Here is a 27,359-nt window from a genome sequence, read left to right on the forward strand (position 1 = left end):
GTTTACTCAGTCCATGGTTGGTACGATTCACACAGTCAGTTTACTCAGTCCATGGTTGGTAGGATTCAGTCAGTTTACTCAGTCCATGGTTGGTAGGATTCACACAGTCAGTTTACTCAGTCCATGGTTGGTAGGATTCACGCAGTCAGTTTACTCAGTCCATGGTTGGTTGGATTCAGCGTCAGTTTACTCAGTCCATGGTTGGTAGGATTCACACAGTCAGTTTACTCAGTCCATGGCTGGTGGTATTCACACAGTCAGTTTACTCAGTCCATTGTTGGTGGTATTCACACAGTCAGTGTACTCAGTCCATGGTTGGTGGTATTCACACAGTCAGTGTACTCAGTCCATGGTTGGTGGTATTCACACAGTCAGTGTACTCAGTCCATGGTTGGTGGTATTCACACAGTCAGTTTACTCTGTCCATGGTTGATAGTATGCATATGCAGTCAGTTCAACCACAAGGAAAATGAGCTTAATTCAATCCTGACCAATGCATCTTCCAGGAAGCTGTGGAGTGTGATCAGATCAAGGGGGCAGCATGGTGGCAGTGGTTAGCACTGCTGCCTCACAGCACCAGTGACCCAGGTTCGATTCTGACCTCGGATGACTGCCTGCATGTAATTTGCAGTCTACCCGGGTCTGTGTGCATTTCCTCCGGGTGCTCCCGTTTTCTCCCATAGTCGAAAGATTGGCAGGATAGGTGGATTGGCCATGATTAATTGCCCCTTAGTGTCCAAAGGTTGGGTTGGATTACAGGGATAGGTTGGGTGGGATTTCGGGGATAGGGTGCTCTTTCAGAGGGTCATGAAAGCTCGAAGGGCTGAATGGCTCCCTTCTTCACTATAGGGATTCCAAGAATCTCAGCTACAACATTCCTTTTTCTCAATTCACCCTGGAATGACATTTATCTCTACAGTTCTGCTAATGAATAGTAAATTCTTGAGTCACACTGGAGGATTAACTAACATTTTACATAATTACCTATTTTATGTGTGTTCCACATATTCATTTATCAATCTGAAAATACACTTTTCGTGTTCTCCTAAACGTGCCTGCTCTTTTCAAAGGAAGATTTGAAATAATGATACGTCTTGGGACATTAATTGCTCACTTTTGTACTTGAAAAAATTTGAAATTTTCATCACCAAAACTTATCACAATCAAGATCCTTTCAGAAATATCTACATTTAGATCCTTCTATGCGCACTAACCTCGCCCCTAAAGAGTGGCCCTGCTCTTGATGACTTCAACTAATCTTTATAAAGTTATTAATTAATATAACTGACCAGCAAACTTTATGATCCTTTGGAAATGTCATTACAATAAAATGTTATAAACATTTTTATGCAAAGATTAATTTACACTTAAAAAAAAACTCCCAAGGATAAGAGATGTTATTCTGGCTGGACTTCACTGGATCCGAACTCCCATATTATCTGATTTCATCAGAATTAGTGAAGAACTCCCAATACACAATACTTGCTGGGAATGGTCTCTGTTATGTGAGTGAGTGGCATTCCTGCCAAATATCATCTTTTTGGAAGCCAGATGGTTTCCTTAGTTACTGACTTGGAGAGTTAAAGAGCAATAACAGATCATTCAAGAAAGATAAAAATCCTGTAGTTTCAGCTTCATTGTTCCAATCCATCAAAAATCATTTTGAAAAATAGACTGTAATGTATTTATTGACACAACTTGATTTTGTGCTCTTCTTGGGCCCAGATCACCCGATACAAAGCACCCTTCTTTAAATTAATAGTAAAGTGCTTGTCCACCAGAAGATATTTTTATTTCACATATTATGACCTGCATGTTTATTTTTGCTTGGGGACACCAAACTCCTTTTTCCATTACTGTCACGAAGAGGTAGCATTGAGGGCCTGTTCTGTACTGTTCTATGAACACGCCTTGCTCAGGATCAAATTCAAACCACCACTGTTATGTTCTATATAGCAAGTAAACTAAACCCAAACTCAAAAACAGCACCATCTAGGCAATTGGTTGTTCCTGGACTGTGAGCCTGTAATCAAGCCTATTTCACAACAGGGTGGCACGGTGAGCACTGCTGCCTCTCAGTTCCAGGGTCCCAGGTTCAATTCCGGCCTTGGGTTACTCTCTGTGCGGAGTTTGCACATTCTCCCAATGTCTGTGTGGGTTTCCTCTGGATGCTCCGGTTTCCTCCCACAGTCCAAAGAATTGCAGGTTAGGTGCATTGGCCATGCTAAGTTGTCCTTCATGTCCAAATAAAAAGATTGGGTGGCGTTACTGGGTTGTGGGGATAGGGTGGAGGTACGGGCTTGAGTGGGGTGCTCTTTCCAAGGGCCAGCGCAGACTCGATGGACCGAATAGCCTCCTTTACAGCCAACAGTGAAACATGATTTTGATGTCAAAAGTTTGTGCTGAATTCCAAGCTTGGATCGCGGGGGAGGGGACTGAAAGTGCAGCATCCAGTTTCCAAAACATTGCTTCAAATTATTAGCTCCCAATGGCAGGGAAGAATCCCAGATAGTTTATGGCACAGGAGGAGGCCACTTGGCCCCTTGTATTTGCGCCAGGTTTGTGCACTGTGACATTAAATTGTAAAGCCATTTATAAACCATCTGTTCACTGTCATTTACACCTGGAAAAAGAATATCGTGGAATTCAAAAATACAGGTTAAAATTTCTGTATGCGCTAGAGTTTTGCAATGCAGAGCGGAGTATATCTGTTACACTATGGTTCTTGGTCTCATGTCCGTCTTGATCGATCTGATGAGCTCTCAGTTTGAGAATTTCAATTTCACAGCATTGGAGACAGGAGGACAAGATATCTTATCACCTCTATAGCAATAAACACAATCTGATTCATTAATAGAAAATCAACATGTGGTGCAAAGCTTGCCTCGATATTTTATAGGTAAGATGTGTCCCCCTGTCATGAACACCTCTCCTCGTCTTTCCTACTTAGAAACGTAGTTAGGATTTGCAAAGGTAGATGTTAATTAAGCATAGAGGTGGCAAAAATAAAACTCCAAACGATATGCACAGTGGGGCGGGGGAGAAGATAGTTCACGTCAGGTCTCCATTTTAAAGTATAGAACTAACACTTAACTGGGTTTCCGTTATTGCAACTGTAATTTTTTTTTAACATTGTACAAATTGTACAAGTTATCTCAGACACATGAAAAGTATATACTCACAGAGACATAAAACACCTAGGTATAAAATATAAAGCAGTGTAATAGTCACTAAAAAGGACATGCCTTATTGCTACAGTGATTTTTGCTTTTTCTTCCTTACTGTACCACAACTTGTTCTGAGAATGTGATTTGCATAAATTATTCAAGTCTGAGAAATTTTCCACACATCTCAAATTCTACAATATTTAAAATAAACTTTTCTAACATATCTCTTTATTAAAAGAGAAATAAAAATGTCATTATGTAATTCTCTTAGGCCAGACACAAAGGTTTACACCTTAGTTGGTTTTTTTTACCGTTTCTTACTATTTACTTGCACAATAAAAGCTGCTGTTGGTACAAGGATTTAAGACCCTATCTAATGGTGCTCACACATTCACAATGCCTGCGCATTTGTGAAAGTCTATGAATGACCGAAGAATTACCAAACATGTATACCTCTAGCAAAAAAACCTTGGTTCCCATAGAAATAATTCCATGTTGCATTTTGGACACTTGGATGGATTCCGATGTGTTAAAGCTGAGAATCCAAAACAAGGCAATGATGTCGCAACATCTCGTCACCTCTGACCTCTTCTTGTAAAGGTAAGTGGTTAATTTGCATAATTTATACAGGTTTTCTTTTACTAAAGAGCATTTTCCTTCTTTATAAACCAGAAAAAAACTAATCTCTACAGATAAACTCCCCCGTCTCCAGCCACTACTGTAGACAGGGTTTGGACATAAAGCTGTACAGCGCAATCAAACATACTTACATCTTAGCTCATTTTACAGGTACAGCCATAATCAAGGCACAAAGATCTTCTACAAGTATTTTTCTTCAATAAAGTTGTACAAAATAATACATTTTACAGTCTGTACAAGATAATAATCAGCAGTAAAACAAACCAAAAAAAACAAATGTAGGACTATTTGTCCATACATGATCGAAGCTAAGGGATCATAATGGACAGCTTGAACAAACATTAGTGTGTGATAGTTTTCAGCCTAGGTGTATAGACCGAAGCAGTTTCTGTTCAAGATCTAAGATGTGGTGAGACTCGGTAGCCCCAATGACCTCAGAAAATTGCTCCTATTTGTAGGACATCCTGCCTCTTTTTCTTATTTCATTGGCCATCACTGGCTCAAGACGAGGTCCTTTTCTTTCAGCCGTCCTGCATGTCTTAATGCCAAAAACAGTGAATCTATTAAATATCGTGGTGCTGCTACATTGTGTGAACTTCCTCGACAGTTTTTTTTTAATTACCCGATGCAAAAAGTGCATTTTCATCCTAATATATTTTCCCCATCAAGTACTCTCAAGTGTTGTGTTGAAAAGAAACCCAGACAGGGAGAGGTCTGAAGGTAGTGCCATCATGTGCTGCCCAAGGGCAGAGACGACTAGACGGTAGAGCTACGAGCCTGCAGGGAGACAGGCTGAGGTGTACTCGGGCGTCTGTCAGACACAGAGGTAGCCAGAGGGCTCAATGGAACCGCAAAGGGAAAAGCAGAGTTAAAAAAAAAACAATGTGATGCGCATAAAATGGAGAGGGAGAACACAGGAATTAAGGAATGAAGGAAGAGAGAGTTTAGAGAGCAAAGTTGACACACTTCACTCGTATTTCTTCCACCCTGTGCGGGCACATTAAGAAAAAGGAATCAGGGAGTCCAAAAATCAAGATCTCAGGTTGTTTCTCCATCACAACAGTTCGTACTGGCGAAGATGCATTCTTTGAATAATGTCTCGACAGTCATTGAATACTCTGCGGATGTTTTCTGTGTCTACTGCACAGGTAAAGTGAGGGTAACAGTAATGGCGCCCATCTCCACTTGCTGTGCTGATCCTCTGCGGAAAGAAACATCAGCTGTGAGCATGTCCAGACTGCCAAGTTACTCAGATACTGGACGTACCCTTTGCAACACTACAGATTTACCCTCTTATTGTTCAGCCACATAAACCCGCAAACCAGGCTTTACTGTATCACTAGAGCAACAACAGTAATGTGCATTTATAAAACATCTTCAACATATTTAAAAATCCAAGGGGCACTTCATGGCAGCATTATGAAACAAAATTTGACACTGAGCCAGACAAGGAGATACTAAAAGGGATATGTTTTAAGGAGGAGAGATGAATAGAGAGACAGGGAGTTTTAGTGTGGGAATTACAGAGCTTGGGGCCGAAGCAGCTGAAGGAATGGCTGCCATTGACTGAGGGTGGAAACTCAGGGATGTGGAAGTGACCAGAATTGGAGGAACAGAGATCTTACAGAGTCTGGTAGTCACCACTGTTGTATTGTGTATACTGCATACGAGGGTATTACGGTAAGGCCCCTGTACTACAGGTACGGGGGTAGATCCCTGCCTTCTGGCTCCGCCCAGTAGGCGGAGTATAAATGTGTGCGCTCTCCGAGCTGCAGCCATTTCAGCAGCAGCTGCAGGAGGCTCCACATCTCTGCTTAATTAAGCCTCGATTACTCTCTACTCTCGTCTCGTCGTAATTGACAGTGCATCACAGGGTTAGTCAAGTTATATTGGGAAATTCAGACCTGTAATACCTATTGTTCCCTATCATAATAATAAACTTTATTATTGTCACAAGTAAGCTTACATTAACGCTGCAATGAAGTTACTGTGAAAATCCCCTAGTCGCCACACTCCGGCACCTGTTCGGGTACACTGATGGGAGAATTCGGAACGTCCAATTCACTTAATAATCATGTCTTTTGGGACTTGCGGGAGGAAACCGGAACACCCGGAGGAAAACCACACAGACACAGGGCGAACGTGCAGACTCCACACAGACAGTGAACCAAGCCGGAATCAAACCTGGGACAATGGCGCTGTGACGCAACAGTGCTAACCACTCTGCCACTGTGCTGCCCATTCCAGATCAAAATATAATAGTAGATATGAAAACAAATTACATTGATACTCCATAAAAAAGTTTGAAGATGCAATTGCAGGAAAAGAAGGGGTAAGACAAAAAAGAAATCTTGAACTAAAGACAGAGGAGAGAATCACACTGAAGCATAAATGGTGAAAAACCTTGAGTACGGTCCATTATCTTGTATTCTCAAACTATGAGTTTTCGCATTACTCTTCAATTTTTGAAATGAAACATAAAACTCTCCACTGGAAACAGAAATGCTGCAAATATTCAGCTTGTCTGTGCAGGGAGAGGAGTGTTCCTGGGGAAGATGAAAGGTTCTTGACCTGGAACATTAATTCTGTTTCTCTCCACCGATGCTGCTAGACCTGCTGAGAATTTCTAGTGCTTTATGTCTTTAGTTCAGATTTCCAGCATCTGCAGGATTTTGCTTTTGGTATTCTCGAGCAGCAGTTCTGTTGCATGGATTTCTTTCCCAACACTGCATTAATCTCAATTGAATACTCACAAGAAACTCATCCCGTACAAAATATTTTGCTCTGGTAACTCGTGTGTCTTCTCCAGGCTCTGGAGTTGCTGTTCCCAAAACAAAGAAGCAATGAATTAATAAAAAAAATCTCAGTTCAAGAAACAGTTTATTAATTGTTACTGTTTGGCTATCAATCATACCAAGACTTGTTGAAATCAATTGGTCAATAATTGGAAGGCTGACGGGCGGACTTGCCTCTGATAGGACTTTTGAATGGCTCCAAAAATAAAATGAATGAAGGAATTGTTACACAAAAATTGAAATTCAGGCGCACGGTTTCTTTAAAGCACCTCATTTTGGAGAGGGGGGCAGTGAGGGTTCTAAGATTATGCCACTTCAAAAATGCAAGTTTTATACAAGTATTTGATGGCATTCCAAGGGTGAAAATGCCAAGGGGCTATTATCCCAGATCAAAGGGTGGGATTAAACAAAAAGGATGCATTAAAAGGAAAGGATAAGGGTATATGACAGAGGGAGGCCTGAACAATGATAAATGAACTGAGAAAGCACTTACAGGTCATCGATAAATTCACTTAAAATACTTCTCATCTTTACAAATGCAATCAGGGTATGTGAACAATTAGTTTATTGAGGTAAAATGGGTGCATTCCCCATGGCAACAGAGTTGACTTGCCTTTTCTGACTCAAATCAAAAGCTTGGGGGATAACTGTACCCTGGTGCATTCTCCATGGCAATAGCTGATCAGAGTCCACTGGCAAATCAATCAGCACCCTTTTTTCTCATGCAGTATAAATTCTGTTCCCTTTGAAATTTGGTATTCTTGCATTTGTACGGATGAGTGGAGGCAAGACAAAAATCTTTGACAGTATGTCTCTTTTATCAGCAATAACGCTGGGTCATTTGTTAATTTTAGATCAGAGATCGATAAATTTCTTGCTCGGCAAGGGTATTAAGGGAATGGAAGCTAAGGCCAGTGGGTGAAGTTAGGCCACAAATAAGGCATAACCTCACTGAATGGGAGAACAGGCTTGAGGGGTTCAATGGCCTCCCACTGTCCCTTTGCTCCATGTTCCTAAAAAAGCTCAACACAATTTATAAGTCACTGAAAGCATTACCATCATCTGGTGTAGTATAGCGTATATACTCTGGAAAATAGTCTTCAATTTTGGATTTTCCTGCCAACACTTTTTCAGCCAGAAGGTCTTGCTTGTTCAAGAAGAGGATGACAGAAATGGTCCGCAGCCACCTAGCGAAGGGCCAACAACAAGCACATGGTAAAACAGCTCATTCTACTCAGGTGGTGTAGTGTTATCTGGAATTTGAGCAATAGTCACATACTGTAGTACACATCCAACATGGCCCAAGGGTTACTTGCAAATCACCCAGCATTTCTTATTGGTGTCAATGTGAATTTGTGCTTCCATTTGTCTGTGAAATAGTAGTTTCCTAGTGTGGAAGATAGAGCTGTGGAGTGTGCAGTGACAGGGTGTGGAGACTCACAGTTACGTAGTACACTGCAGGGCATTTGTGGGACTTCATCTAGAATACTGTGTACAGTTTTGGTCTTCTTGCTTAAGAAAGGATATCAATGAATGGTTAGAAGCAGTTCAGAGAAGGTTCGCTCATTGGATACCTGGGGTGAGGGGGTTATCATAAGAGAGATGGTTGGACGGGCTGGCCTGTACCTTTCAGGGTTTAGAAGATTGAGAGGTGATTTTATTGCAACATATACGACCTTGAGGGGACCTGACAGGGTGCTGAAAGGACGTTTTCCCCCGGTGGAAGAGACTAGAACTGGGGAACACAGTTTAAAAATTAAAAATTTAAGATGGAGATGAGGAGAAATCTTTTCTCACAAGAAGGTTGTGAATCTTTTGAACTCCCTGCCCCAGATGCAGGGTCAATGAATATTTTTAAGACAGAGGTAGACAGATTCTTGACTACCGAGGAAGTAAAGGGTTATTGGGGGTAGGCAGAATGTGGAGTTGAGGCCACAATCAGATCAGACTAGAAAAATGTGGAGAAAATAGAAGCAGGAGGAGGTCATTCGGCCCTACGAGCCAACTCTGCCATTAATTATGATCATGGCTGATCATCATGTTCAATACCCTGATCCCGGCTTCCCCCCGCCCCCATATCTCTTGATCCCTTTAGCCCCAAGAGCTATATCTAACTCCTTAAAATTACACAACGTTCTGGCCTCAACTACTTTTTATGGTAGTGAATTCCACAGATTCTAGGTGAAGACATTTTTCCTCACCTCAGTCCTAAAAGGTTTATTCCTTATCCTCAAACTCTGACCCCGAGTTCTGGACTCTCTCACCATCAGGAACATTCTTTCTGAATCTACCCTATCTAATCCTGTTAGAATTTTATAAGTTTGTATGAGAACCCCTCTCACTCTTCTAAACTCCAATGAATATAATCCTAACCAACTTAGTCTCTCCTCATATGACAGTCCCGCCATCCCAAGGCTTGTTCCCTTGTTGGTTCCTCCATGTATTGTCCAGAAAACCATCCCGTATACACTCCAGAAATTCCTTCTCTATTGTCCTGTGGCTAATTGGACAAACTCAATCCCTATTCAGATTAAAGTCACCCAGAATCACAGATGTTCCTTTATCACATGCAAGTCTGATTTCCTGTCTAATGCTATTCCCAACATTACCATTGCAGTTTGGTGGTCTGTATACCACCCCATCAAATGTTTTTTTCCCCCCTTGGTGTTTCTTAACTCGACCCAGACAGATTTTACACGGTCTATGGCAAATGCTTTCCTCAATATTGTATTAATATTTTCTTCAATCAACAAAGCAACTGCACCACCTTTACCTTTCTAAAACTGAATAACTCTGAATGTTTAGTTCCCATCCTTGGTCACCTTGGAGCCATGTCTTTGCAATCCAAACTATATCATATCCCTTTACGTCTCTCTGCCCAATTAATTCATCCATTTTATTTTGAATGCTCCAAGCCTCCAGGTACAAAACCTTTTTAAAAATAAATTTAGAGTACCCAATTCATTTTTTCCAATTAAGGGGCGCTTTAGCGTGGCCAATCCACCTACCCTGCACATCTTTGAGTTATGGGGGCAAAACCCACGTAAACACGGGGAGAATGTGCAAACTCCACACGGACAATGGCCCAGGGCTGGGTTTGAACTTGGGATTTTGGCGCTGTGAGGCAGCTGTGCTAACCACTGTGCCGCCGTACTGCCCTCAGGTGCAAAACCTGAAGGCTAATCCATTTAATGTATCTTGTCTCGTCCCTACTATATTTTCTTACCGTGCCCTTATCGGATCTGGCCTATGATTTCTCTGCCTATCACTTTCTTATTTTCCTTGCTGTCTTTTTCTCTTGTTCTTGATTCTCCCCTGCTCAGTATCCTTACATAGGTTGCCACCCCAATGCCATATTAGTTTAAACCCTCCCTAGATGCTCTAGCAAGTACACCTCCCCCCCTCCCTTTTCGAAGGATATCAGTGCCAGTCCTGCCCATGATCAGCCACGATCTTATTCAAAGGCAAAGCTGGCCTACTCGAGCTCCTAATTTGTACCCTTGTTCATATGCATATTGCATGCTGCCACAAACTAAAGCAGCTCTCGAACAAGGCACTGAAATAGAGTTGTGGCCTTCAGAATCTTAAAATGATACAGGAGAGAAGGAAGCCATTGGCCCAGTGTGCCTGTCCGTCAGCAAACATCCTCACCAATAGCTTGCTCCAGAGGCAGCAAATGGATGGGATTTAGACTAATGTCACACTCGTGTAAAATATGCACCCTGCCAAGCTGCCCTGAAATGCTGAGTCACCCACCCCCCGTCAACTTCTTGGTTGTGGATCATTAAGTATATATCTATATATATGTTGCAAGGTTTCAAATGTTATGCTGTACCTGAAATTGGTCACAAGTCCTGCAGCAATGTAAAAGAGTTTTTATAAAGTGTATTACATAAGGTACATTTTTTTGTCCTTTGGAGATTATAGTTAATTACTGTGCCAGTACTGCAATGTTCACAGCCAGCCAGATAGTCACAGCTTCTCAGCAGAACAGACCACCAGATACCAAACAAGGATATGCTGATGAGGTTAGCTGGAGAGAGGTGGGCGGAGGTTATTCTGGAGCATAAAAGCTGGGTCAAATAGCCTGGGTCTATGTAACAAACTGAAGTATCTGAAGTTACATCATGTAATTTGTTTGTTCCTCTCTCACTCTTCCCCTGCTGTGATTATACTTCCTCAGATGTTGATCATTCTCAAACACGTAGTCTAAGTGACCATCCTTTAGCCAAGAGCACATGCTGGGTGTTCAACTATGGAACACATCACTGCCAAACCTAACTCTGACCTCATCTAACATCTGCACTTCACATCAACTCCACAGCAGGAGACACTGGATGCTGAGCAAGAGTGGGAACGATGAGCTGCCATTTTCTCCGTTCCCGGTTCAGGGTAGCTACGGCTAATTCTGGAACTTGTAATATTATCCTTGCTGCCATTACCTAACTCAGCACAGACAGAATATCAAAGCTACAACATCCTGTCTTTGTTGCCGTTACCACAAATATACAGAGAGGCATCAATATTATGCCATTTAAAACCAATACCAAATCATATTGTACTTGCAAATATGATCACATTTGGAGAAACAGGTGATTACTCTACTTATATTTTTTTCATTTATTTTTAAGAGGCCCCAACAGGATTTTCTGCCAAAGCTGAGGTAATAATCACTCCAATCCCTCCTCCCAATCCTCCAGGAGAATTATGTGAAAAGAATCTCACACATGAAATTGGGGAAAAGTCCAGACAGAATCACAAAATATAAGTATTTCTTTCTTTTAATGGAAGCAAACATTTATATTGAATTTATCTATTTTATTTCTCGGTAAATTGTGCAGGAGTCTTTCGGAATTCCTATTCATACCGAAAACATTTGGCCTGGTTGCAGATTAGGTCCCACCCATCCCAAAGTGCCTTCCACTCAACACGGTCTGAATCCATCAGGCCCCTGCACAGATTTTCCAAAATCTGTGTTAAGACATTAAGGGCCTGCTTCTTCTGGGCACTCTTCCAATTGGGTAACCACCAGGCCAATAGCCTGACCACGGCAGTTGTATTCTGCCTATTGTCAAAGTTCTGAGCCCATAATTGTGGGTAGAGTGCTGCAGCAGGAATGATGGCTGCTGGCTGTGGGTTTTTCTGGCTGGTGGGGCATATGCCGGGCCATGGGGTTGCAGATTGTAGTCGATACAATTCTGCTGATGTCCCACAAAGCCTCATGGTTGCCCGGTCTCGGGTTGCTAGACCTGTTTGAAATCTATCCCCTTGATCAAAATATGATTCAGTTGAACGGAACAAACCCCACCCCTGCCACTGCCGAGGGATATGTCACATATTTCTTCTAATACGTGGCCACGAAGAAAAAGCCCAAAGCAAATTAAGTTTGTGAAGTCTTGGTCCAATCCCTAATAACTATAAGTCAGAAGAAACATAAAAAAAAAATGGAAATTGCAGCAAGCGCAGCCATAAACATTTGGGGGAAAAAAGAGCATCGATTATCCTTTAAACAGGGAAATTTCAAAAGTGTTTCATGGGAAGTGGGCACTGCTAGCTCGGCCAGCATTTATTGGCCATCCTCGATTGCCCTTCAGAAGGTGGTGTGCGTCTCCTTTTTGAACCACTACAGTTCATGTAGTATTGGTACACTCAGTGTAGTTAAGGAGGGAATTCCAGGATTTTGATCCAGTGGCAGTGAAGCTGCAGTGATATGTTTCCAAGTCAGGGTGGTGAGTGACCTGGAGGGCAACTTCCAAGTATTGCTGTTTCCAGGTTTCTGCTGCCTTGTACTCAAAGTTGGTAAAAGTCGCAGTTTTAGAAGGCACTGTTGAAGGAGCCTTGGTGAGTTGCTGCATGGTACAGTGGTGCCAATGGGCATTGGTAGAAGGAGTGAATGTTTAAGGTGGTGGATGGGGAGACGGTGAAGTGGGCTGCTAAGTACTGGATGGTCTCAAGCTTCTCGAGTGCTGTTGGGGTTGCACTCGCTCAGGCAAATGGAGAGTATTCCATCATACTCCTGCCTTGTGCCATGTAGATGGTGGGCAAGGTTTAGGGAGTCAGAAGGTGAGTTACTTGCCTCAGACTTCCTAGCCCTGGAGCCGCCCTTGGAGACACAGTATTTATATGGTTAGTTCAGTTCACTTTGTGGTCAATGGTAATCCCCAGGATGTCGATAGTGGGGGGATTCAGCGATGGTAATGCCGCTGAATGTCAGGGGAAGATGGTTACATTTTCCCTTATTGGAGATGGTCATTGCCTGGCACTAGTGTGGCACAAATGTTGACAATCAAATGATGACGAGAGTGTGGGTGGAAAAATAAAGGCAAGATTATTTTTTACCTGTTGTTCCAGATGCTTTTGAAGAGATCAAGAGCTTCTCGGAGTCGATTGGTGTTATTGTCTTCCCTTATAACCATGTTGTAGCTACTACTGGCCACCACAAAAATAATAGCCGTGACGTCTACATGCGATAGGTTGCAGTGGGCCAATCAAAGGGGGGTAGAGGAATGGGAAGGGAAGAAGACAACAGATTACTGGGTGCAGAAAAAAAAATGCCTGAATTTGTGTATTAACATATTTTGGTGACAGGCATGTTTTGTTGCCTCCAATGCTAACTATACAATCAATTGATCTTTAACAGAACTTAATGAGAACTACACTATCAGTGGCTTCACCAGCAAAGATAACATACTGAACAGATTTGATTACATCCAAAATGATCATTCAAAGCTGAAGTCTTCTATAACCTTTGACAAGATGCCACACCAAAGGTTGCTACGTAAAGATAATGATGCATGTTGTTAAGGGTAAAGTAGTAGCATTGATAGAGGATTGGTTAATTAAGAAAAAGCAAAGAGTGGGGATTAATGGGTGTTTCTCTGGTTGGCAATCAATAGCTAGTGGTGTCTCTCAGGGATCAGTGTTGGGCCCACAATTGTTCACAATTTACATGGATGATTTGGAGTTGGGGACCAAGTGCAATGTGTCCAAGTTTGCAGACGACACTAAGATGAGTGGTAAAGCAAAAAGTGGAGAGGATCCCGGAAGTCTGCAGAGGGATTTGGATAGTTTAAGTGATTGGGTTAGGGTCTGGCAGATGGAATACAATGTTGACAAATATGAGGCTATCCATTTTGGTAGGAATAATAGCAAACGGGATTATTATTTAAATGATAAAATATTAAAACATGCTGCTGTGCAGAGAGACCTGGGTGTGCTAGTGCATGAGTCGCAAAAAGTTGGTTTACAGGTGCAACAGGTGATTAAGAAGGCGAATGGAGTTTTGTCCTTCATTGCTAGAGGGATGGAATTTAAGATTAGGGAGGTTATGCTGCAATTGTATAAGGTGTTAGTGAGGCCACATCTGGAGTATTGTGTTCAGTTTTGGTCTCCTTACCTGAGAAAGGATGTACTGGCACTGGAGGGTGTGCAGACGAGATTCACTAGGTTAATCCCACAGTTGAGGGGGTTGGATTATGAGGAAAGGTTGAGTAGACTGGGACTGTACTCGTTGGAATTTAGAAGGATGAGGGGGGATTTTATAGAAACATATAAAATTATGAAGGGAATAGATAGGATAGATGCGGGCAGGTTGTTTCCACTGGCGGGTGAAAGCAGAACTAGGGGGCATAGCCTCAAAATAAGGGGAAGTAGATATAGGACTGAGTTTAGGAGGAACTTCTTCACCCAAGGGGTTGTGAATCTATGGAATTCGTTAAACGTTTTCAAGACAAAGATAGATCGTTTTTTGAAGAATGAAGGGTTATGGTGTTCGGGCGGGAAAGTGGAGCTGAGTCCACAAAAGATCAGCCATGATCTCATTGAATGGTGGAGCAGGCTCGAAGGGCCAGATAGCCTACTCCTGCTCCTAGTTCTTAAGTTCTTATAACTGAGCACGGACTAAATATTGACTTGCTGTGAATGCCACTGTTGTGGTGCTAACGTAAAGACCAATCTTCAGAATTTATGTGGACTGCAGGCGTGAAAATCTGTTATGCGATATCAGGCCAACAGTGCAGAATAGCTAACAGAGTAATTAGGGGTGGGCAACAAATGCTGGCTTGCTGGGGAGGAAAAAAAACCCAATGAGTTCATTAGGTAATTAATGTGTTTTTGGAGGGAAAAGGGAAGGGGATTTCTGGATACAGTTAGAAGGCTGGTCGGCTGCTTTATGATTTATCCAATAGGGACCATTTATGAAAAAGGCCTTGGGGCTATTGTTCTTCTTGAATGGTCAATCCCTGAACCAACCAATCCATTTATCTTTATTCTTTCGAAGAACACGCCGAAAGAGGATATAACTCACTGAAATTGGGTGTTAACAGCACTGTAAAGCCTCAGCAAAAGGGACCAGTAGACTTGCCATCCCGTTAACACAGACGGCACCATTTGTAAAAGGGCCTACCATCAACAGGTAAAACACGCTGCCAGCCCTTCCCGGCCCTCCTGCCATTGGTTTTCCTACCCTTATTCGTCACTTACAAGCCTCCCCCCGCCGCCAAAGTCTAATTTTTCTTGAAGATGTCAGAGTGAACCCCTGTAACGAACCCCTCAAGGCAAATTTAATTTTCTGAAGCCTAAGAAACCCCGCCATGTCGCTAAGGCTCCGAGTCCCTATATCCCAGTAAAATCCACCTCCGGGCCACCAGAGAAGCAAAGGTCAAAACGGACTCCCCCCCCCCCCGGGCACCCAAGTCTTCCGGCACTCCAAAGATCGTCACCTCTGGACTCGGGAGCCACCCTCCCTTGCAGGACCTCTGACATGATGTCCGCAAATCCCTGCCAAAAGCCCCTCAGCCTCGGACACCCCCAGAACATGTGTACATGATTCGCAGGACTTCCTCCACATTGCGCACACCTGTCCTCCACCTCCTCCAAGAACCTGCTCATCCGAGCCACAGTCATATGAGCCCTGTGGACCACCTTGAACTGCATCAGGCTGAGCCTGGCAAATTATGAGGACATGTTAACTCTCCGCAGGGCCTCGTCCCATAACCCAGCCACCAACCCCGCCCCCCCGCCCCAACTCTTCTTTCCACTTTCTCTTCAGCTCCCCTATTGGGGCTCCTCCCCATAGCTCCTCATAGATGTCCGAGACCTTCCCCTCCCAAGTCCCTGTTCTCAACATCACCTTATCCTGTAGCCCCCTTTGCGGGAGGCGTGGAAAGCTCTAGACCTTCCTTCGTACAAAAATCCCTCACGTGTAGGTAACGGAACCCGTTCTCACCACACAACTCAAACTCCTCCTCCAAACTCAGAAAACCCTCATCCCGAAAGAGGTCACCAAATCTCTCAATCCCTGCCCGCTGCCACCTCCAAAAGCCCCCATCCAGCTCCTCCGGAACAAACTGATGGTTATCGCATATCGGTGCCCACACCGAAGCCCCCTCCAACCCATGTGCCGCCGCCACTGTCCCCACACCCTCAGGACTGCCACTACTACCAGGCTTGTGGAGGAGCCGGCGAGAATGGCAGAGGTGCCGTTAACAGTGCCCTCAAACTCGTGCCCTTAAAGGATGCCACCTCCAACGCTCCCACACCGACCCCTCCCCCACTACCCACTTCCTGACCACCGATATATTCGCCACCTAGTAATAGATAACGTTCGGAAGTGCCAGCCTCCCCTCCCCACGCCGCCGCTCCAGTTACACCTTCCTCATCCGTGGGGTTTTAGGCCCAAATAAATCCCAAAATTACTGCATTCATCTTCCTGAAAAACAGGTCATTTTCACAGTCTGTACCCTGCCCGCCAGACACAGCGGGAGAGCGTCTCACCTCCGGACGTCTCCCTTCATCTGCTCTACGAGCCTACCCAGATTCAATTTGTGGAGCTATCCCCATTCCCGTGCCACCTGGATACCCAAGTACCTAAAAGCTCTGTCCCACTACCTTGAATGGCATCTTCCCCAATCTCCTCTCCTGTCCTCTTGCCTGGATCGCAAAAACCTCACTTTGACCTAGATTCAATTTATACCCAGAGACCCGGTTGAATTCCTCTAGAATCCCCATAATCCCTCCAATCCCCCCCAACGGCTCTGATATATGCAAGAGCAACTCTCTTGTATAATGCTCCACCCCCCCTTGTACTATTCCCTGCCAAACCTTCGAAGCTCACAGCGTCAATGCCAAAGGATCTATGGTCAGGGAAAACAGCAGAGGGGAAAGTGGACACCTCTGCCTCGTTCCCCCTGGTACAGCCTAAAATACTCCCACCTCACCCGATTCGTCCGCACGTTTGCCACCGGTGCCTGACAAAGCAACTGGACCCAGTCCATAAATCCTTGCCTAAACCTGAACCATCCCAGGACCTTCCATAAGTACTCCCACCCCACCCGATCGAAGACCCTCTCTGCGTCCATAGCCACCACCACCTCAACCTCGCACCCCTCTGTAGGCATCATGATTATGTTCAAGAGCCTCCTAATATTGGTCGCCAGGTGTCACCCCATAACAAACCCCATCTGATCTTCCCTATTACCCCTGGGCCACAATCCTCAATCCGTGTGGCCAGGATCTTTTCCAACAGTTTGGCATCCACATTCAGTAAGGAGATTGGTCTACAGGATTCAATAAGGAGACTGGACTGTATGAATTAAAAAATTTTTTGTTGAGTCAGGAGCATTGATCCTCCAGGCTGCGCAAGAATAAATCTGCACCACCATTTTGGTATTTATGTGGATTATTGTAATTGTGTGCAATTTCTCTTTAGGAATGGAATCGAGTGACATGCGTGACACCATCGGCTACTTTACAGGCTTTTGGAGACTCTAGTGCCTAACCTTCTACAGTGAAGACCTATTCAATACACCTCTGTTGATCTTGCATTAAACACACGTGCTTCAACAATCTATTTCCTTGGCACCGTTAGCCAAAAGATGCAACAGTTTACAAAAAGAAAACTGACGATGAGGAACGGATGAGAATAAAGAAAATCGATTGATCAACAGAAGGTCAGGAATCGTTGGCATCGGAATCAGTATGGCCAAAAATTCAAAGGAAGGGCCCATACCAATTTTGAACCAGCAATCTGAGGAGTCAGGCTGTGGGGCTCACCATGTGCGATACAGTCAGATACGAAGGTACAGTGGGGCAGAGAACAAAAGATTATCATAACTTGCATGGAAGTTAAAGTAGTTGCACGTCAAAGGTGATGTAAGTTAAAGCTATTTCAAATTGGTAAGCATTCTTGAATGAACTAAACCACCGTATTTCACAGTAACTTCATTTCAGTGCTAATGTTAACCTAATTATGACAATAATAAAGATTATTGTTAATGAAGCAAAGGGGGGAGCATTCCGATAGCATGAGAAATGGCAGGAAATTTTGGTGCGATGGGCTCTTTGATGGAGACTTGGAGAACGAGAAATCATTTTCAGAGAGATTCCATTATTATATTATAGCAATAAAATTTCAGAAGAGATTACGGTCCTTGTATTCCTAAGTACAATTAAAAGCAAAACTTTTACTTTGCTAAGACACTTAGTTCAGCCCAAGAACATGGGGATAAGATTTGATTAAAATATTAGAAGATCATTATTTACCAAAACCCTTGGTTATTGTCGAGAGGCTTCGATTTCATCGAAAAAATCAGTGAGGAAAATATTGCGCAGCTCACTCCAACCCTCAAGTGACTTGCAGAGTTTTGCCAATTTGGCAACTTGTTAGATGATACAATTCGAGATTGTTTAGTGTGTGGTTTGAAAAATGAAGCAATACAAAGAGGGTTATTAACAGAACGTAACCTAAGTCTGAAGATTTTGACATTTGATTTTGCTGTTTTAATGGAGCTCACAGCTCAGGATGCTTCTCAGCTCAGAGCGAGCATGATAATCCATAAACTGGGTGGAACACAGAAGACCCACCCAGCAACAGGCCCGTCATCACGGTGCAAAAACAGCCATTCACAGGCTGATTGCTGGAGCAAGGACAGCCAATTAAGAATTGTGGCAGAACTGGCCACAGAGCAAGAGTTTGCTGGAGTAAAATACCTTCTCCAGAGAAGAACATTCAAAGGAAGAAACAAAACAAATTCAACTACGAAAGTTCACAATGTGGAAGAAAACAACAACCACAATCAAACTAGAGAATTTCATTCTGATGAAGAATTGAAGTTGAACAGTCCAGGGTGAGTCACACCGTTTTTGAATAGTGCCAAAACGAAATGGGCAACCTATTCAAATGGAGTTCTATGTGGAGATGCCATCTCCCGAATTCTTGAGACCATCTATGAACATAAACTTAACACCTGCCTTGAAACCAGATGTGATCTTGAGGACCTATACTGAAGAGATAGGGATAGGTTAGTGGAGTGGGCTTGGGTGGGATGCTCTTTCAGAGGGCTGGTACTGAGTCAATGGGCTGAATGGCCTCCTTGAGCGCTGTAGGGATTCTACGGTTCTACTGCCAAAGGTAGAATCTGAACCACCGAGGCTTGTGGAAACGGGAGTCTTCAAACTCATTACCACTCGTGACTGGGCAACCCCATTGTACCTGTCACGAAGCAGGATGGTACAATTCATATCTGTGGAATTTTAAGATGTTAATCAATCTGGTTTTATGTGCGGATCAATACCCTCTACTATTGATTAAAGATTTGTTTGCAGGCGTAGCAGGAGACAGAAGATCAGCAAGACTGATCTATCGCAAGCTTACTTACAAATGAATGCAGCAGCTGAATTTCCACATCTGCTCACCATCATCACTCATATAGGCCTATTCCGCTACAAGAGATTGATTGCCTTTGGAATAATGTCTGCACCAGCTTTATTTCAAAACTCAAATAACCAGATCCTTAGAGATTTACAGGGGGCACAGTGTTACCTCGATCAGTGCTTTTCAAACTTTTTTTCCTGGGATCTGCTTTTGGAAAACGGCCACCTTTGAAACCCACACCGGCTGACCTTCGCAACCCACGCTGGCTATCCTTCATGATCTACGCCAGCTAATCATTGTGACCCATGCCAACTGGCCTTCGCATCATACTCAGGCCGGCCTTCGCGACATACGCCGACTTGACTTTGCGGTATACGCCGACCAACCTTCGCGAAATACTCCGACCGACCTTCTTGACATACTCCGACCGACCTTCTTGACATACTACGACCGATCTTCGTAACATTCTCTGACTGACCTTCATGATACACGGCGACTGACCATTGCAACATACGCCATGTTTGCTTACCTTTTAATACTTTGTGAAAATGAAAATCGCTTATTGTCATGAGTAGGCTTCAATGAAGTTACTGTGAAAAGCCCCTAGTCGCCACATTCTGGCGCCTGTTCGGGGAGGCTGGTACGGGAATTGAACTGTGCTGCTGGCCTGCCTTGGTCTGCTTTAAAAGCCAGCGATTTAGCCCAGTGTGCATGATCTCACTTGAATCAGGGTCAGTGGAACAGAGGGCAACGTGCATATCATGTGCAGACCTCAGCCAGTTCATTTGTGTCGTTTCATCTTTATGAAAACGAAAAATCCAACCTCACATGTAGGTCGTCGTGATGGCAACAGCCACGGAATGCATGTTTTACTCAGCACTGGACATCCCTGGGAAGTGCTACACCAGAATGCTGATGGCCTCGTGGGCATTTGGCACATGTAGTATTACAAGCAAGCTGCAGCAGCGTAGTCTTTTCATTTTGTGTCAGCTGCAAGTTAATACCGGACTCTGCGGTCAGCCTCAAAAGGAATTTTTCACCCACCACTTCACTTTCAAAATCTGAAACTTACCTCATTTGCCAGTACTCCCCTGCATATAACACACATGGACGTTGCCTCCTTATTTGCATTGTCACAATTGACAAAAATCAGGCCTGAAGAAATCATTTATACTTCTTTGTTCCGAGTTGTTTCTTTTTTCAGAGGGCCTGGAGCTCTAACAGTAACACGAGTGTCAGAGCACTAGCACTGCTCTGCCCTCCCCTACCCTGGATTCTCTCCAGCAGCTTTTGTTGTGAAATCCTCTCCAAGACGTAAACTGCCTATTTGGGACTCTGGCCGTCTCTTACTTTAAAAAAAACATCGATCTGCACAGTTCACCTGCCTTGCTTGCCAACAGCTACAAAGTCGAAGCAACTCTGCTCCCTGCTTTGGCGCCAATAGACGTTTCTGGTCAGCGTTTCATATCAATTCACATGACCCACTCTCTGCTGCCGCTTCTGGCTGGAAGACTCCACAAGCAGCCTAATCTATACCTCCGTTTAAAAGGTGGCAGTGGCCGCAATTCTCCACGCAAAAGCCTGCAATGGCTGTTTGTTGCTTCTCCTGTGATCGGGACCACCAAGGGAACGGCGGGATCGATCGCTCTGCGACCTTCCCAATACCTGCCCGATGACCCACCTGCAGGTCACGACCCTGAGTTTGAAAAACCCTGACCGAGATGATATGTTGGTCACCAGCACAAATAAACAAGATCATTTACAACACTTAGAAGCCACACTGAAATGACTCCAAATGCAGGGGCTTGGTGTCAGGAAAGAGAGATGTGATTTCTTCCAGACATCTACACAATATCTCGGACATTTAATCGATAGCAAGGGTTTGCATAAAGCACCTAAAAAACAATGAAAGTTATTATGGAGGTTCCGCCACCAATGAATGTCATTCAACTTAGGTCATTCCTAGAGTTAATCAACTGTGATGGACAATTTATCCGGAATCTGGCAACCCTATTGAAACCCTTCCATATGTTACCATGTGCAAAACTGTCATGGCAATGGACATAAGAATGTGAAAGATCATATTAATCTGCAAAAGGAGCAATGAGAAAGTCAGAAGTGTTGGTATATTTCAACCTGAAGTAACCATACAACTTGCCTGTGATGCTTCACCATACGGTGTTTTATCAGTGGTGTCACATACATACTAATTTCAGCGGAAGAAAGATCTATATCTTTTGCATCTTGTACATTAACAAGTGCAGAATCTAACTGCGCTCAGTTGGAGAAGGATCTGAGTATTGTATTTTGTGTATGGAAATTTCACCAATACATGTATGGCTGTCACTTCACATTGCTGATGGGACCACAGACACTTAGTGGCTATCTTTGGGCCACACAAAGGTATCCCTTTCGTTGACTGCAAATAAATTCCAACGATGGTCGCTGATACTATCTGCAAATTCCTACGAGATCAAATGACGTCAATTCGAAAATCATGTCAATGTGCATGCATTATTTCAGTTTTTCAAACTCAGGACCACGACCCGCGTGTGGATGACCGGGAGGGTCGGCGAGTGATCAGTTGCGGTGTTCCCGGTCACGGGGAAGCACCAACAGGTCGCGACCGGCTTTCGGATTGAGAATCCCGGCCGCCCTGCGCATGCGTGTCCTCTCAGGCGGATTTGGCAGTGAACAGGCCTGGAGCCCAGTGGGGCAGACTGCCTCCTGCTCACGTCAGTGCGCTTTCCCAGTAACCTCTCCTCCTGGCTTCAGTGCCAAATATATTTTTTATAATAGCAGAGTATATGTGCCAGAAGAGGGGGCAGAGAGCAGGTCACACGCCTGAACATATGCTAATGTCACGCGGTACGTGTTTTGAGCACACAATCACGGAACAATTCCTCCATTTTATAACTGCCAGCATGCCTGTGTGAAGAACTGAAGATTAATCTTTTTGTAACAAGGAAGAAAAGACCAGAGACACAAACAGGCCAGGATCTCACAACTGAATCTGCTGGAGAGAGCTGCCAGGAGAGTCCACGGCAGGGCAAAGCAGTGATAATGTGAGCTCCAGGGACTCTGATGAACAACCCATTAAGACAAAGCTGAAATTGGAAACAAAGCAGTATTAGGATGATTCCTTGAGGAATGGCTTCATTAATTGTGCCACTGAAAATGTGGATGCAAAGCCCATGTGTGTTATGTGCGGGAAGTACTGGCAAATGAAAGTTTAAAACCCTCAAAGGCATTTGAAGAATAAGCATGGTGGGTTCGAGGACGAACCTCTTGATTTTTTTCAAAGGATGCAACGAGAAGACAGAACACAGAAAGGTACAGCACAGGAACATGCCCTTCGGCCCTCCAAGCCTGCACCGACCATGAGAACTTCAATCATCAGCTGAAGTCCTTAGCAGAACCTAACATGAACGACAAGGCAAGTGAGATCATGAGGTCCACGCAGGCTCACCTGTCACATTAAAGATAAGCAAAAATGGTGTGTCGCGAAGTTCGGGTGGTGCCAGTCACGAAGGTCGGTCGGTTGGTAAAAGTGGTTCCCCAGAAAAAAATGTTTGATAAACACTGCATTATCACACTTATCTTTACTAGCTGGTTAAACAACACCTAGTCATGATAATATATTTAACTGTTCACAGATGGAGAATGTTCCAGTGACTGCAGCTCAAGTCCAAAGACATACCAGAAATGATCCTGTGATGGGGAAGGCGCTGGAAATGGTATTAAAGAAGAGGACAGCCGGAAAACATCCTGAATTAAAACCGCACATTTCCAGGAGTCTTGAATTAACAGCACAGGGTGGATGGCTGTTGTGGGGGATGAGAGTAATTATTCCTCAAAATTTGCATCAAAGAGTATTGGTACAATTACACGAAGGACACCCAGTTATAGTTTGAATGAAGGAACTAGCACAAAGCTATTTCTGGTGACCAGAAACTGTTGCCCAGGTGGAAGAAAAAGCAGGACTGTGCTGGTTATGTGCGCGGGTAAGGAATGCACTGCCGTTTTCCCCATTGTACCCATGGGAGTGGCCTAAAATGCCATGGCAACATCTACACATTGTCTTTGGTGGTCGAAGGGCACATGTTCATCGTCGTTGTAGATGCACACTTAAAGTGGCACTATTGACGGTGGTGCAGTGGTTAGCACTACAGCTTCACGGCGCCGAGGTCCCAAGTTCAATCCCGGCCCTGGGTCACTGTCCGTGTGGAGTTTGCACATTCTCTCCATGTTTGCGTGGGTTTCACACCCCCACAACCCAAAAGATGGGCTCAGTAGGTGGATTGGCCAAGCTAAATTGCCCCTTAATTGGACAAAAATTAATTGTGTACACTAAATTTTTAAAAAAGTGGCACTATTCAGAAGCTCCACGAGATCTTTGTGGGATTCGGAAAACCAGAGCAGATCGTGAGCGACAATGGGCAATTGTTTACAGCCCAAGGGTTCGAAGACTACTTAAAATCTGTGGAGTTCAATATATTAAATCAGCACCTTACCACGCATCCATGAATGGTTTTGGCGTTAAGTTATTTCTAATCAATAAAGCAGGCACTGAAAGCTTGGGAGGATCAAGGTTCACTTCATCGCCGTGTGAACAGGTTTTTAGCAACATATCAAAATATGACATGCAACTACACAAAGTTCCCCAACTTTCCTATTGATGAAAAGGAAGTTGAACATTACCTTTGATTTATTCTTGGCAGCGGAGACATCTGACATAGTAGAGTGAAACCAACACGCAGACGTTGAGACGGGAAAGTAACTCAAGGAAGCACTCGCTTCAGCAAGGAGAACAAGGAGCGCTGATACACCACTAGTGAGAAGTGCGTCCCTGCGACAGTATTAGCTCAGACCTGGGCAATATCCTACAGTCCAAGCGTGGAGACACCGTGCGGATCAATTACTGTCAACATGTGTTTGTGTGTCAGTACCAAAACTACCGCAAGAGGCGACAGTCTCAGTTCCATCTGACTGTAACTTCTCATTCATCTATGGAAGAGATTGTATCAGAAGTACCTTCTATTAATAGGCTTTCCTCAGAAAAAGAGACTGGAATTCCTTCCAGGGTAGAGACATCTGCTGGAGGAGCAGAAAATATATCTATGGTCAAGAATGACAAAGTCCCGGAAGTGCACAGACAGGCAGCGAGAAATACCAACGCCCACCTGATTGTTTATCTTATGACTTATTATATTGTAATAATATGATGTCTACACTTGCATATATATATATAAATGACTATGTTAAAATATTAGTTATTAGATGTTTTGGACCTGAGAAGTAAAAGGGGAGGGATATTATATATGTGGGTTATTGTAGTTGTGTGCAATGTCTGTTTAAGAAGGGAATCACGTGACATGTGTGATATCATTGGCTACTTTGCGGGTTTTAGGCGAGTCCAGTGCCAAACCTTGTACAGTGAAGACAGTCAATAAACCTCTGTTGATCTTGTATTAAACCCATGTGCTTCGCCAATCTATTTATTTTTCACTGTTAGACTAAAGATACAACTCCACTGCCTTGGGCTATTCCAATTCCAGGACCACCGCCATCCCCCAGACGTTCCTCAGCTGCTGGACCCGATACTGCTGACCCTCCGGCCTCTTTCCTCAATCTCACCCCCGCCAAAAGCATCAGGAAGCAGATTGTTCCACTCGTCTTTCTTCTGCCGTTTACTGGAACAGCTACCGTTATGTGACAGTAACATGGAGCTAACTAATACTCGAGTCCTGGATCAGGATGGTGTGAATTGAGAAACTGCTCATTTCCAATCCCTAGCTGCACGTCGCACCAATGCAGATTTACCTGCTAAACTGGACTTCCTGCAACTACAACTTGAGTAAGAAACTGAAATCAATATGCTTAACATTAACCTCCGTCTATTCACACCCTGCATATTTTCAGCTGTTAGTTATGCAAAGTGCAGAATGTACAGCGATTAATGAACTAATTTGTGAATAGGAATTAGACATGGCCATCACCCCATGCTTTTTGGAATCTGAACAGATCCTTGGAAACTAATTATTTGATTAAGTGACAACAGGGTAAAATAAACGAAGGGGAGGAAATGGCAGGAAGAATTCAGTAGTGCACAGTAAATTCAGTAGCCATGTAATTGTGGAACATTAATAAGAGGCACCCAGAAGAACAACGGAGGGCTTTTTCTCACATTAAAGGCATCTCCATGATTACTAACCATTGAAGCACTGGATCCATTTTCTACGTTCATCTCTCTGTCCTCCCACATCAAACATACTGGAAAAGAAAGACAAGACAACATAATTAGGAGTCTTGCTTGTGTATATCAGATATTGAAATACACAAAGGTTATTGCTTGGGGGAGCGGGAGAAAGTGTGACTTGCTAAGTAGAGCGGGGGATCAGTTTACAAGGAATACTACACAATGACTTTTTGTCGATGATGCAGAACATTCTCTTGATGTGATTTAACATTGCAATGATTGCCTCATCTTTGTAATGACTTCTTTTGCTGGTGAATGCTACCCAGAATTAAACTAGAGTACAGTTTAAACATTTTCCTCTGATTGAGGAAGCTAATTTGAAACTCCAAAAAATTCCACTGTCCACCAAGATTGTATTGATTCAACTCAGTGTCAGGAATTTTCAGCATTGCTTCCTATCTTCATACCAGCATCTTCAATATCCTTTTTGGATAGTCCTTACTCTTTATCAGGAAATAATTATAACATGCACCTCTCAATTAGCATCTCCCAAGTCTTCACAAAGCCCAGAAAGTCATCACGTGACTACATCTGTCACCCCTAACTGAGAAAACAAATTGGGAACTAGTGCCAGGAGAGGAGTTTGAGAAGGGTACATACAATGTAAAAAAATATATGAAGATGGCTTCATTGAACACTGTAAATTCACAAAAGTAAATGAGTCGAATTTCAGTGCTTCGTCAACAAGAATGACTAAAATAACTTGGATTTGTTCAAGACAGCTCAAAGCATTTTGCAATGACTCGTTTGAAATACTATTACTGCAGTGTAGGCAAAGGTGGCAGCCAGTTTGACACAGAGCAAATGAATGAATAACTGGAGCATTTTGTAGGACGAGGGAGATCTCCTGGTCAGGACACTGAAGAACTCCCTGTTCACTGGATAGCAGCATGGGATCTGTTACCTTTGCCGGTGTAGACAGACGGACGTTAACATTTCATCTGCAGCATTGCCCACTATGGAGCAAACCTCAGTTGTCCATTGAAGTACCAGCCTTGAATATCTCCCCCCCCTCTCCTTTATTCCTGTGATGTGGTTGGCAAGCCCAGCATTTGTTGCCCATTCCTAATGATTATTGTGGAGTTCTTCAATAAAACAATCCCGCCAACAGTGCAAATACTCTTCAAAGGGACAGTCCAAGAGTTCCTTTCAGATTGGATGTTCCCGAACTACTTTACTTATATTTTTGTTGAAGGAATGCAGCATGATCTTGTAACAGCAAAATTATAGCAATGATCTTAAAAACATACTCACTGAAAATTTACTTTGTCAACTTGAAATCTTGTTTCAAAAATCCCCGATGTCAAAACTCTGCATCGGAGCAAATCCTGGTGGAAAGGAGAAGGGTATTCACAAATATTTCTGGCTGAGAAAATTGCTACAACAATATCTGTGCAACAAAGCAAAGATGAAGCCATGGTGACAAACCCCTCTGCACAAAGCTTCACCTGAACAGGATTGATGATACAGTGTAGTGTGTTTTTTGAGATATTTATTGTATATATAACAGACTGAAACACTTGTGTTTATGCTCCTTGTGAGTCTCTGCTCATTCCTCTTCATCTAACCCCATCAACATATTAGCCTTTTCCTTTCTCTCGTGTTTATTCAGCTTCCTCATGAATACAACTATGATCGTCATGCCAACTACTCCACGTTCTTTATTGGGAGTTGAGGGTTACTGGCAAGGCCAGCATTTGTAGACTATACTTAATTGCCCTCGAGAAGGTGGTCATGAATCGCCTTCTTGAATAGCTGCAGTGCAGGTATACCCACAATATGAGGAGAGTTCCAGGATATTGATCCAGCATTGAGTTTTCGCTGCCATTTTTGTACAACTGAAAGGT

At 43.5% G+C, this 27,359-nt stretch overlaps 1 protein-coding gene across 2 annotated transcripts in view; it reads right to left on the minus strand.

Annotated features, from left to right (window-relative positions):
- Positions 1-3,098: 3,098 nt before the first annotated feature.
- LOC119972262 (guanine nucleotide-binding protein G(s) subunit alpha-like) overlaps positions 3,099-27,359 on the minus strand; it is a 489,412-nt gene continuing 465,151 nt past the window's right edge. For both annotated transcript variants that reach the window (XM_038808668.1, XM_038808669.1), the window contains exons 7-12: positions 26,767-26,840; positions 25,468-25,526; positions 12,941-13,061; positions 7,658-7,788; positions 6,560-6,627; positions 3,099-5,007 (exon numbers count right to left, since the gene is read on the minus strand). In XM_038808668.1, the coding sequence (XP_038664596.1) occupies positions 4,861-5,007; positions 6,560-6,627; positions 7,658-7,788; positions 12,941-13,061; positions 25,468-25,526; positions 26,767-26,840 (600 nt within the window). In that variant the 3' untranslated portion in view covers positions 3,099-4,860. The remainder of the gene's footprint in view (positions 5,008-6,559; positions 6,628-7,657; positions 7,789-12,940; positions 13,062-25,467; positions 25,527-26,766; positions 26,841-27,359) is intronic.

Source organism: Scyliorhinus canicula, chromosome 10, assembly GCF_902713615.1.
Source record: "Scyliorhinus canicula chromosome 10, sScyCan1.1, whole genome shotgun sequence".
In the NCBI taxonomy this organism is placed as follows: domain Eukaryota; kingdom Metazoa; phylum Chordata; class Chondrichthyes; order Carcharhiniformes; family Scyliorhinidae; genus Scyliorhinus; species Scyliorhinus canicula.